Source organism: Zeus faber (genome assembly GCF_960531495.2).
Source record: "Zeus faber genome assembly, chromosome: 21".
In the NCBI taxonomy this organism is placed as follows: Eukaryota; Metazoa; Chordata; class Actinopteri; order Zeiformes; family Zeidae; genus Zeus; species Zeus faber.
The window spans coordinates 20,906,942-20,919,765 of NC_137208.1; the positions used below are offsets into that span (position 1 = coordinate 20,906,942).

General features: G+C 46.2%; 1 protein-coding gene and 1 long non-coding RNA gene across 2 annotated transcripts; both read left to right on the forward strand.

Annotated features, from left to right (window-relative positions):
- Positions 1-660: 660 nt before the first annotated feature.
- LOC307246718 lies at positions 661-2,191 on the forward strand. The gene is made up of 3 exons (XR_013844710.1): positions 661-923; positions 1,018-1,144; positions 1,722-2,191. It is a non-coding gene; the product is annotated as an uncharacterized lncRNA (long non-coding RNA).
- Positions 2,192-2,766: 575 nt separating this feature from the next.
- LOC307246684 (toll-like receptor 1) lies at positions 2,767-5,245 on the forward strand (the record flags this gene model as incomplete). The annotated part of the gene is made up of 1 exon (XM_080022670.1): positions 2,767-5,245. The coding sequence occupies one exon, from the start codon at positions 2,767-2,769 to the stop codon at positions 5,197-5,199; it is 2,433 nt and encodes an 810-aa protein (XP_079878796.1). The 3' UTR covers positions 5,200-5,245.
- Positions 5,246-12,824: the final 7,579 nt, after the last annotated feature.

A 12,824-nucleotide genomic window follows, 5' to 3' on the forward strand; every position in this document is an offset into this window, starting at 1 on the left:
AGGTCCAGTTGAGCAAACTACTCAGTGTTGCACTGGAAAAAACAAGCTCTCCCATTTTCCTGACGTATTTAATGATGCGAAGCCCAGGGTGGTGCTTCTTGTTTTGCCTTGTTTTTTTTTTTTTTACACGCATCCAAATGTGCCTAAATCAGCACCGGCTGCTTTGACACTGATTGTCATATCGTGACAAAGTGGTAGCTGTGCTCCGTCCAAAAACACCTCGGGGCCCCCGTCAGGCTCCTGACTCCTGACTGATCGCTCAATCATTTCACGACGCCAACCTCACCTTGCCGCGACGTCATTGGCAACACCCGACGGCTGCCGAAATCTTAGGTGGCACAAGCCAAATCAGCCCGCAGACGCAGACCATAATAATAATAATAATTACAATGATAATGAGTTCCAAGCTTCTGGATGATTTAACCATTAAGAGACCTTTTCTGCAACAAGGAACACAGGCCTCGAGGGGTGTTGAAAAAGAAGATATTTACTTTGGCTGTTCATCGCTGTGGTGATAACTCTGGAGACCAAAGCATGTCATCGCAGGACATTTTTGATTTCGGGGCAGGTTCTGACAGAGGCCGAGTACGGAGGGAGGGCTATATAAGATGCCCCTGGAGTTGGAGAGACTTCAGAATTAAATTCCTTTGACAACTCCGGTCCCAATGGCGTCCCACCTGCTTTTGCTCACAAATGTCCTCGTCGTCCACCTGGTTTGTCTGCAAATGGCGTCCGGGGCGGGCTGGGGAAGCGGTGCCAACCGCACCGCCAGGCATCACCCTCCTCCGCGTGACGGTAACCAGCACGTCTTGGACGCCAGCGCGATCGGTCCGATAGACCACGGATTCGAGAGGCCTCCGAGGCGACGGGTTAGCGGCGGAGTCCGTGCGCCGTCGAATTACGGACGGTTCAATTCCGACACGGTGAGTCAAGAAAAACAAAACCCCAAAGTTGTATCATATCATTTCTTGAACAACCAATGAAATAAAAAATGAAAAAAAATATTTCTCTTTTCAGCGGGGCTGTGACGGAATCCAAACGAAGAGCTGCAATTCCCATGCCCAGTGCACAGGATGCTTGGGACTGTACAACTGCAACATGACCCTTGGAAAGTGCCACCTGAAGGGACTGTCACAGATGCAAGGTAGCCAATTTTAGTGCCCTGGAAATAGCCGCTCCTCAAAAACACGAATAACTTACTAATAAATTACAAAGAGCAAAAAGTCCCATTAAGTAGGATTTATGTGAAACAAATGTGAACTTTGAGCTTTGAAATCTGTATCATTACTCAAGACTTAGCAATTAGTGGTACATATTTATAATTTGATGACAGATTGATTCATGCTCCGTTTTAACCATTACTGAATAGTTTGACAGGAGTCGTGGGCAAGTGTTAAAGGATAGGTTGGCTATTTTTCACCCCCTTGTTAAAATGTTTATAACTGTTCATAGCACAACCTTGCGGAAGGCTTCGCTGCTGAGGAACTTACCACTCTGCTGCAGCTTCTGTGCTTCAGTGCTGTCCAATGGGGCAAACCTTTAACCCTTTAAAAAAACATGAGTTAAATCTCCATTTGCAAAAGAGGAAGCTAAATCATGTTGTTGTTTTTTAAAGGGCTGAAATAGCAAACCTTGAACATGAATTCTTGGTAAATACATTATTTGATTTTTATGATATAATACATTTTAAAAATGCATGTATTTTGTTGTGTCTCTCATAGATAAGTTCCTATGGAGTCTGAAAAGTTTCTCGTCTCGACCCTGAAATTGGATGACGGTCTAATGGATGATGGCGTTGATAAACTGGAGAGAGTTGAACTTTCATCAACATTGTGTCAGTTGTTAACTATATATATATATATGTGTGTGTGTGTGTGTTTATTAGTCATAAATGACTGACTCATGTAGTTCGAATCATGATTCACGATTTAACTGTATGTCAATGCGTCATTTTTTTTGACTTTTTGAATCCTCTTAAATTTTTTCCTTTTTTCTTTTAATTCTGTTTTTTCTTGTCCTGGGTGGAAAGCACAATTTCCCTCTACGTGTCCTAATTATTCTGTGCCAGATATTTTTGCTTTACAGTTTTGCCGCCCATAAAAACAAATAAAGTGTGTAAAAAACAATGTTTTCATGAACATTTCAGTAAAATAGGCTGTTGATAACCTTGCAAGTGGTTTTTTTTGTAATAAGGAGAAAACATTTCAATTAGTAAATGTTCAAATGAATAAATTGGATCGGCCTATCAGGCTGGGATCTGTATGTCTGTAAAGCCAAATAAAATCTAATTTGATTGACTATAGAAGGTTGCAATGTCATTTCAAGGTTTTGATAAATTATTGCTTCATGTTGTTGCATGGTATATCCCCTTGATTTTTGATTATATACTTTATATACAAATACTTTTGCCGTTTTGGGAGCCCTATTAGCTTCCCCTTTTTGTTTTTAACATAAAATCAAAAGGGCAAGTAAAACGGTGGGTGTCATGTGATTGCCGAGAAAAAGAGGAATTGAACTTCACCCTTAAATTGACCTGCCAGTAGAGAGATACACAGATCCATTCACTGACACAGCCTTTAGCTCTTCGGAAGCCATGCCCCTACAAAGGTAAAACTGCTGTTTACTTCAGTATTTTGGACGACCCAAGATGATTACACCGATCAACTTAACTCATATTCCGTTAAAATGACTTATGTTTGTCATTCATTTTGATATTATAGAGCACACGTCACTTTACTCTTTTGGAGCGCAGCGGCCGTCTCTGCCATGAGAGCGGGCTACGCGACGTGGGAAGACGAGGAAGGCTTCGAATTGTGTGTCACTTCAAGGAGACGGACAGAGGACCTCAGCGGTATGAATATGTCGCACGTCCCCTTGAATTTGCCCAACACCACACAGCTACTCGACATCTCCTACAACCCCCTCAAGAGACTGGACGGAGCTCCGCTGCACAGACTTTCCCAGCTCTGTTTCCTGAAGGCAGCCTATTGTGGTCTGAAAGCCCTATCTCCCGGCACCTTCGATTGCACACCGGGACTTAAGGTTTTGAACATATCCCACAATTATTTTTCTCGTATACCCGATCTCTCGCTGCCGCTGCTGAAGGTCCTCGACCTGGTGAGCAACCTGTACAACGTCTATCAGCTGCCACCAACATTTAAGAGCCTGACGAGTCTGGACGTCCTCTATTTGGGCAGCGTAAACGCTCTGCAAGTGAACAAGAACGACTTCGCTACGCTGTCAAATTTCTCCTTGGAGCACCTTGCGCTGGGAGAAGGAGTCAAGTGGAGAAAGTACGACAGGGGCGCTCTTGCCGAGCTGAAGTCGGTCCGGAAAATAACCCTCGATGTGCCCTTTTGCGAGAACTTTAGTCTACTCGAAAACCTGCTCAAAGACTTGAATGAAACCCAGACAAAGGAAATACGGTTTGTGGGGGTACTTCCCGATTCTTGCAATGTGATCGGCGACCCTTTCAGGAACCTAATAACAATGCCGGCATTGCAGAATCTTACAATTCAGAGCACTTTGATCAACAGCTCTTTCATGGAGACCTTTTTAAAGAATATATTGCTGTCCCCTATTTCTAAGATTAAATTCAGTAATATAACCTATAGTGAAGATACACCCGATGGCTTTCAGTTCTCTAGTCCGAATTGCACGATAAATATCCATTCGGTTATTTTCGATGGCGTAAACCATCACCAATACAAATACCCCACCATAAACATCAGCGTTGACATTTTTTTCAAGATGACCTATTTGAGGTTTTCGGGGACCGGGATGAACATCTTGCCCTGCAACCTCATATCCGCCCTGCCGTCGCTGGAGACACTTGACCTGTCGGACAACTTGCTCTCCGACACAGGGTTCTGGTGGGAGACGTGTTCGTACACCTCGGTCTTCCCTAAACTCAGACATCTGTCTTTGAGCAAGAACCGCTTTATGGATCTGTCCTTCATCTCTCATAAGGTCCACCAGATGAAGAACCTGAAAGTGTTGGACCTGAGCTACAACTCGATCATTTTGAATCAGATATGTAAGTGGCCCGCTCACCTGACCGAGCTGAGCCTGAGCAACAACTATTTGGACAACAATGTCTTTTTTTATCTCTCTCATCACTTCGAGAGAATTGACTTGTCAAAGACAGGCATTACGGTCATCGACCCGGAGCTCCTACAGCCATTTCTGAAGCTGACCCACCTTTTCCTGACCTCCAATGGTATAAAGGTGATCCCTGAAGATCTGTACGTCCCCAATTTGCTCAGCCTATATGTAGATGATAATGGTGTCACGTCAATTTCCCAGGAGTCCTTGGCAGGTCTTCCCCGACTTCAGACCCTGAAAGCAGGATACAACCCCTTTTCTTGTTCATGTGACTCTTATTGGTTCCTGACATCGCTCAATAAGTCCTTACTCCCTGACTGGCCCTCCGACTATACTTGCAGCACTCCACCATCTCGAGCTGACCTGCCAATGTCGGAGTACAAACCCAGTAAGTTCTCCTGTGAGGTCTGGCTCCAGGCAACCGTTGCTGTGCCTTTGACTGTGGCCGTAACTGCAGCCTTCTGCTTTGTCTTTTATATATGTGATGGGGTCTGGTATACAAAGATGTTCTCGGTGTGGATAAGAGTGAAGAGGAGAGGCAAGAAGCAGGCCAATTTGTTGAAGAACGCAACGTACCGCTACCATTCGTTCATCTCCTACAGCCACGCCGACTCCTCCTGGGTCACGAGTCAACTGTTGCCGTCGCTTGAAAAGGCCGGGCTCTCCCTCTGCATCCACGAGCGAGACTTCGTCCCCGGTGAGTGGGTCGTGGACAACATAATTAATTGCGTGGAGGCCAGCTACAAGACGCTCTTTGTGCTCTCCAACCACTTTGTCCAGAGCGAGTGGTGCAACTACGAGCTTTTCTTCGCCCAGCACAGGGCCATCGACGTGCAGCAAGACTCCTTGGTCTTCATTCTTTTGGAGCCCATTCCAACCAACTCGCTGCCCAAGAAGTTCATAAAACTGAGACGGTTACTGAGGCAGCAGACATACCTGGAATGGCCCAAGGATGAACTAAAGCAGCAGGTTTTCTGGGCAAGTCTCAAATCCATGCTGCAGGTCGCCGACAACAGCATCATCGTAAGAGATGCTGCACGGGCGTTGTCTGAAATATTATCTGAGGCTTTGCCTCTGATTTCTGATGAAGTTTAATTGAGTTATGAAAATGAAAAAGGTATATGTTACAAAAAAAGTTTTGTACATATTTTTTTAGAACTGATATACGACTGCAAATTATTTTTTATAAATGCTGTGATTTTTTTTATGCCTTCAGTGCCCCCTGTGATTTTCTTTCTCAGTGTGTATTTTTCATTTGAGAAAATGTCCCCACCTACTGCTCCTTGGAGAGAAACGATCCTCCGCCTAGTTTCATTCCTAGTGTATGAAAACGCATTGTTTTGTGTATAAATCTATGTACATTTATAATCAACACACACAAACACACACTGAAATAAATAATGTCACACTTTTAGAAATAACGTGAAATACAATTTAAATGCATCCTTCGATCATAAAGTTGTACTAATAAAGAGCCAATAATGACACTGCTACAGCCGTAATCGCTTCGGTTTGGACTACAATACCCACATCCCATCATGCTTAAGCCCGGTATCATGCTGCCTTCCATTGTGGGTGAAATTCGGGAAAAACCCGCCCTCTTCTTGTAAAAGTGAAAAGGACCGGCCAGTCGGAATTTCAAGTGAGAATTTTGGGGGCAGATCGCGCGGGGTCCTAGAGCAGATAACAGACCTTTTGTAATCATTTATAATACGTTCTGTTTCTTGTCAAATGCGCAGAGCGCATGTCTGCATCGGGAGGGGGGGGGACACACATTTTGCTCGGAAGTTGGGGCCCACCGAAACGGAATGACCGATTTCGCGGGCGGATCCGAACGCAGCATTGGAGACTTGGACTACAGCACCCACAGATCCCAACACCCGTCTGCGGGTGAGCGGAGTCCGCCTCGTCGCTCAAAGTGCGGGACGGTGGTTTCCGACGAGAGCCAGGCAGCCACCTCCACCAAGCGCGCTGCTTCCAATCAGCGGGTGCCGTCGAGTCCCACCCGACGTCTTACAGTGATTCCAGACCAAATAAAAAGCCGCACTTGTGACCAAACGGGTCCGACTCCCTTTTTTTTTTTTTTTCCAGAGTCGGTTCCCGCGGAGTAAACCAGCCAAAGGAGTCGTTCGGGGGGTTTGGGCGCTTTTCAGGACGACTCGATGTCGATAATCACGGGAGTGATTCCATTCTGAGTGTCGCACCTTCAAGTTGAAGTTCAAGTCCAAGGGATTCTTTGTCGCATGCATATACACACGCGGGTCCCAGAAAATCTCTTGGTCGCATTTTTCTTCGAAAGGTATTTATCTTGACAAGAGAAATGCAGATGGAGAAGCCATCATTTCCGTCGGTCAGATGCATTCGCTTCGGTGTAAATCGGGCACGTTCGACGTGAATCCCGATTCACACGCTTGGCCGTGGACCTCGTTTCGCGTTTCCTCTCAGTCGCTATTACCAGTTTGAAGATCGGGAGGATCCCGCCCGTTCGGTCGGAGTGGCTCCCAGACCCTCGAGTCATTTCAAGAGATCCGTCCGCCGCGACCGGATCGTTGGCGAGTCTCGCATCGCCACCACACACCCATTCGGTGCGACCATCCTCCCGGAGAGGGACTCCCATCCAGCGACCGACAGGACGGGGTGAGTGTCCGCGACGGTGCCCGAGCGACAGCTGCGCGACAACCGGTGCCGCGCTCAGGTCGCATCGGACCAATGTTTCGTTTGTGCGGTGTCATGTGTTTGTTTTTGTTGCCGCCGGGTCTTGTGTGGACTCCGGCGGGCTCCGCCAGGCCGCGACAGGGAACCAAACCGCTCCGACCCTCCCGAAACTTTTACACAACACGTTCCCCGTTTTATACACGGGGGCTTTGCTGCTCACTTTGGGTGTTTTGTTTGTCTCCATCTACAAAGCAGAGGAAAAATAAAGGGCTAGCCCACTATGTAGCATTAGCCGGCACCATAGAGATCACAGCCACCAGCTAGCATCGCTAGCCATTCTTTACTACTTGGCGGCTAGCAGCCTGTTAGCCAAACAGCGCCCCTCGCCGGCCGGTCACCCGTGCTGTCAGTGTCACTTACCGGCGTGTGAACTCGTCAGCTTCGCTCCCAATGGTTCTCTCTAGGTTTTGTTGAGCAATTATGTTGTAGTACATTTCAAGAGTTGTTAATCATACAAGTAACTGTACAGTAAAACGAGGGGAAACTAAACGTCAAGGGCTATGCAAAACAAAGTAGGAAGAATAAGTAACAATCAGAAAATAAGAAAATATCCAACAAGCAGCGCTCTATATCTATCTATATATATATATATATATATATATATATATATATATATACACACACACACACACACACACACACACACACACACACACAGGTACTCCTCACTTAACGACCGACTTCAGTTCCTAGGACCAGGTCGTTAACTGAATTGGTCGGTAAGGGAGCGTGGCCATTGCCAACGCTAGTGTAGTGAATACTGACGGACTGCTGGAACGACACTGAGAACGGAGATGAGATGTATATACTGTATACAGTCTATAGTATATATAGTTTATACAGTTTATATAGTATATACAGTGTCTAAAGTATATATAGTGTTTATAGTATACAGTGTATAAAGTATATACAGTGTATACAGTGTATATAGTACATACAGTTTATATAGTACATACAGTGTATATAGTGTACAAAGGGTGATGTGAGATGAGATGCTTGACGCTGAGACCCCGCGCATGCAGGGAGGCCTGGTAGGAGAGGTGGTCGTAAGTCTGAACGGTTGTTAAACAGGAGTTCCTGTTTAACGACTACCTGTTTAAGTGAGGTGTGTGTGTGTGTGTGTGTGTGTGTGTGTGTGTGTGTGTGTGTGAAGCAAAACAAGTATGTATATGATTCTGTGTATAAATAGAACTGCAACAGAGCGTGCATGTATGTTCAATGGGTAACTATGTACAGTTGGAAGGGTGTGATATCCACAGATGATACCTGTACAATTATGTAGATAAGATAGTATGTAAACATAGTATAAATATACAGGTTATATATTGAAGAACAGATGAACTAGTGTGATGAATTTGTGTCCAGTTGCATAGTGTATAGTCATATTAGTGTCCAGGTGAATACTGTACAGGTCAGTCAGTGTTTGCGGACAACACAGGGGTTTCCTGCCATGTCACAGTTTAAGGGACTCCTGGGAAAAAATCTCAGAGTGTGTCCATGTTGACCTTGTGACTGCAGAGCTGTTTACCTGACTGCAGCAGTTTAAACACCGGATCCTTAATAATCCTGTAGTCCAGTTGTAAGACAACCATCGTTGCATGTTATTGTTTGATACATGACATGTCTTAATTATATGTAGGCATCCAAGTGCCATAATTTGGTCGATTTGTTCAGTCCCTGTTTTTATAAATAGGGTATGTAAGGGTATAAAACAGCGTGATCATGACGGCTACATAAATCCATATATAAATACACATTATGTTTGGGTGAAATTATGTATAACTTGAATGCCTAGTTTGAGAGCTTCCGCTAAGAAGCAGCAACGTAGCAAACTGTTCGCCCCACAAATGACTTATTTGCTGTTATTAATGTTAAATTAATTGTGAAATGAGACATTGGGTTTAAGCCTTCCATTGTAGTTTCCGTGTAGCATCACAAGATGCTACACTTGCCAGTAGCAACTGTTAGCATTTGCAAGAGCATGTAGGCGGTTTGAGGTGAGGAACGTGACACCATGTGGAGAAGTGGTTGCTCATCGTCGCAATGGCCATTATTAACAGACAGCGGTCATTATGCATTCATTATTCAGCTTATCCCACAGATCTAGAAATGTAGAAGCAGTAGCCAGCCCCTTCTCTGGTAGGATTTGATCCACTAAAAAAAAAAAAAAAAAAAAGTCCTGTAGCTTTCTGTGTTGGAAATTGCAAAATGTCTGACTCAACCTGTGAGTCTGTCTCTGCAAATGCAGTCCACTGTGCTGCTCCACCCGCACAGTCTCAGGAAGGACTGGTGACCGTACATGTCGAGCATTCAGATGGGGTTACCACCCATTTCCTTAAAAGAAAGGAGACTCTTGACAGGCCCCTCCCACATCTTCCATGCTCAGGACTGGACTGTGATATTTTTAGCTGTCTGCCTTCCTCACTCTGTGTCTTATCACTGGTCTCAACCCTTTCTGCCCAGGATGGATCCTTATGGTAGCTTGACAACACAAGACTAATTTGCCAATGCGTATTAGTCTGGAACCTAGGCTTGGGCCGATTGACGATTAAATCGTCTATCGGCGATCGACTCAGTCATCGCCAATCGACTCCATTGATCCTGATTGATACTGATGACAGTTTCTTTGTTTTTTCTTTTCTCTTCCTCCGCCAGGAAAAATCCAAGCATTGAGACGGTGTAAGTGCAGTTTACCGTGTTCTGAAACTGATGCGGGGAGCGGGGAAGAGGTAGATGGATAGGTGGAGAGAGGGGGAGATCCTCCATCCCCTCTCTCCCCCTCTCTGCTCAGAGCTGTCCAGTAACCACTGGTGATTGGGTCTCAACTTTCCCCCTACAGTCCCGTACAGAGACTTTTAGGGGCAGGTGCTCAAAAAAAAGAAGAGGCACATGGACTCTGGAGCTCTGGTTCTAGGCATTTTGCTGCTCTGGGCAAACGGAGCAGCGCAGTGGAGCCGCAGTGCCCACATCGCAGGTGCGCGGAGGTTCATGAGGTGCCCCTCATGAACCTCCGCTCATCAGGTGCCCCAGTGATGGAAAAATGGCGACCAGCAAGGCCTTTTGGGAAATTAAACTTTTACCAAATTTGTCGGAAGTATGGCAAACACATCTTTCTTATCAACAAAAGCTTTAAGTGCAGTTGTTTGTTCTTCTTTTAGAGAAAATATGCCCTCTCAGATTCATCTGGTTCCCAGGCTATCCTTATGGTGCTCCTCACAACATGAACCTTTCTTTTAGGCCTTGGTGTGTTGTGAGTTGGCTCTGCATTTTTTTAAGAGTCGCTTTCACGTGAGCCAATGTTGATGCACTGTTATATGCACACAGGATAAATTCTGCGCTACTTGCCAGAATAGACCTTTGGCTGAGAGAATAGATTAGTAGTTATTCCAGAGCAAGGGAGCCAGCTTGCATAGTACCATACACTTCCCAGTTTGTGTAAACACATGAGCAACAGCATTGAAGTTGCCACGGTCATTCGCAGCTGCCGAGGCTTAAAACATATGCCGATTAGGGCAATTAAGTGAACCGATTTCAAAGTTTAGTTGGAGGAGTATTGTGATTCCAAATGGTGAATAAGCACCCATACAGTCCATGGATATCAGCTACAGCTTCATGTAAAGCCCAATTGTGCAAAGGATCAAACTCGAGGAGTGAACCCATATACTTAAATACTTTGTACTCTATAAGTTTGTCTCATACAAACTTAGTCGTCTCCCTTGATAACATGGCTGAATATACCTGCTCAACGGTTTATTCCGGCATTCACCATTGCTTGAACATTTTGTCCAGTAATGTTATTGTGTTTATAATCTGAAAAAAAAAAGATTTGAGAAGATTGCTTGGCTTATCTGTCCACTAAATTGATTCAGGGAACCAGCCGCAGACACAATAATAAAGAATAAAGAATACAATAGAAAAATGACAAGATTAAAGGAAAAAATTAAAGCTCAAAGTGCTTGAGAATGGGCCTCCATGGGGAGCTTTGGCTATTTTCACCAGCCATTAGCTGAGTGAGTGAGCAAAGAACTGCCCCCATCCCTCAGAGTCCTTCATGTCCGTTTAATTGGCACTTACTCTGTGCCTACTTACAAACCTATGAGCTCAGTCCTCTCCATTGAAGGCTCATCCCTTCTCCTATGTGAATCGACCACTAAAGGCGCCAGTCTACCCACAGAGAAACAGAACATTCTCCATTTCTATGTCAGGAGGCCCCCGCCCCTTAGGGGCTACGCTCCTAATGATATTCATCCAACCGTGCACACCGACTGCTGATAATTTATTCATAAACTCGCTTCAGCCAATCAGGATGGAGCAGCATAGCCTTATAAGCCCCCGGCGCCCACTACTCGTCTCCTTTTTCAATTCAGCAGTGACTGATGAAAAATAAATTCTGCACTCAACCTCAAGATATTCTTCAAGAAAAAGCGTCATCGAGTGAACTCATCTAGGCGTCTTGATATGGAGCTTAATCCAACAACGGCTCTTATAGAGGCCCTTGCCTCTGCGTTGGTCTGATGGTGGCGGGTGATCTCAAAGCCAGGTGCTTCATTTGTCTAGGATGGGAGCACGCGCTCGAGGACCTGCTGGACAAGGCCTGCCAGCCCTTATCTGCCGCTAAGTGGGCCTGCCGCAGTGGATATTTTAAGGAGCACGTTCTGCTAGACCAGGCGGTCGCAGAGGTGCTGGACCAGTTCCGGCCTCTTCCCCGGTGACAGGACACCGAATGAACCCGATGAGGACCGGACCTCCATTGCGCTGGCCTGCACAACCTGTTGGGAACCGCATTTCAGCCTCCTCCCATATTACTGGTGACACCGGGACCCAGATGTGGTTACGCACTGCAACAACTGCCTAAGCGCACTCCCTTGGGCTGCGTCCCTGCCCCTCAGGTTGTGACCAGCGGCGGCGTCGGCCGTTAGGGTTCTGGAGGAGTGCTTGGAGGGTGTTCCCCAGCTTGCTGCTCGACCCTTATGCAAGCACTATGTCAGGTGGCAGCTTATCTGTGTGCTGTCCCGCTGGACGGACAGGACATTGCGAGGGGGTTACGCACTACGATTCCCCCGGATCCCACCGCCCTTCCAGGACATTGTGTGGACGGTGATGACATCACCAGAGAAAGCAAGCTGTAGCGTGAGTGGTCGCCCCTCAGTGGGACTTGGAGCTGGTTTTGGATGCGCTCTGTAGCGCGCCCTTCGAACCGATGTCTCATATCCCGTTAAAGCTGCTGTCTTTCAAGATGGCGCTGCTCCTCGCTCACGATGGCTTATGAGTCGACGGGTCGGGCTGCCCCGCTGGCTTTCAGTGCCCACTTTACTCGAGGTGAGGCTGCCCTCTTTAGGGGTGTCTGGGTCCAGGACATTTTTACAGCAGCGTCTTGGCCACCGTGACAATCCGCGTGACGTTACGGCAGGGTCTCTTTTCCAGTCGGCTAACAGTCTCTCTGTGGATACAGTGTTGTGTGTGGTGTTAGCTGCTTCCCTTTGGGCCTTTTAGTGGGGCACGAATGATTGCCAGGGTCGCTGTGTGTTAAGATTGCGTTCACTGCCGGCTTTGGCTGCTTCAACCTGCACCCTGGACCGTTAAGCATTTGGGGGTGTTTGGGTCCAGTGGGTAGTAGAGTATCAGGGGTCCCCGCCCTTGGTATACCATTAGGAGCATTCGGCGATCTCCACCTGTCTGCGGTCAAATTGGATTGGGTTGTCTGGCAGGGTGGCAGGTTCTTTTTCAGTTCATTCCAGTTCTCTCTTCATTTTAAGTATACTGTGTACTAAGGACATACTGTGCAAGGACATCTCAATTCGTGTCTTTTCTTGTGTTTTTCATCTGCTGGTTTGGGTTTTTTTTTTCCCTGGGTGTTGCTGGGATGAGTGTAAAGGCAGATGGACATAGCTATCAGGTGAACAGGGATTTCACTTCTGGAGTCTTTCATCTCAACTGCCGTAACTTGTTTTGGCCTCAAACCCACAGATATGGATATTCCCTAGTTATGAAATGTACTGTATATA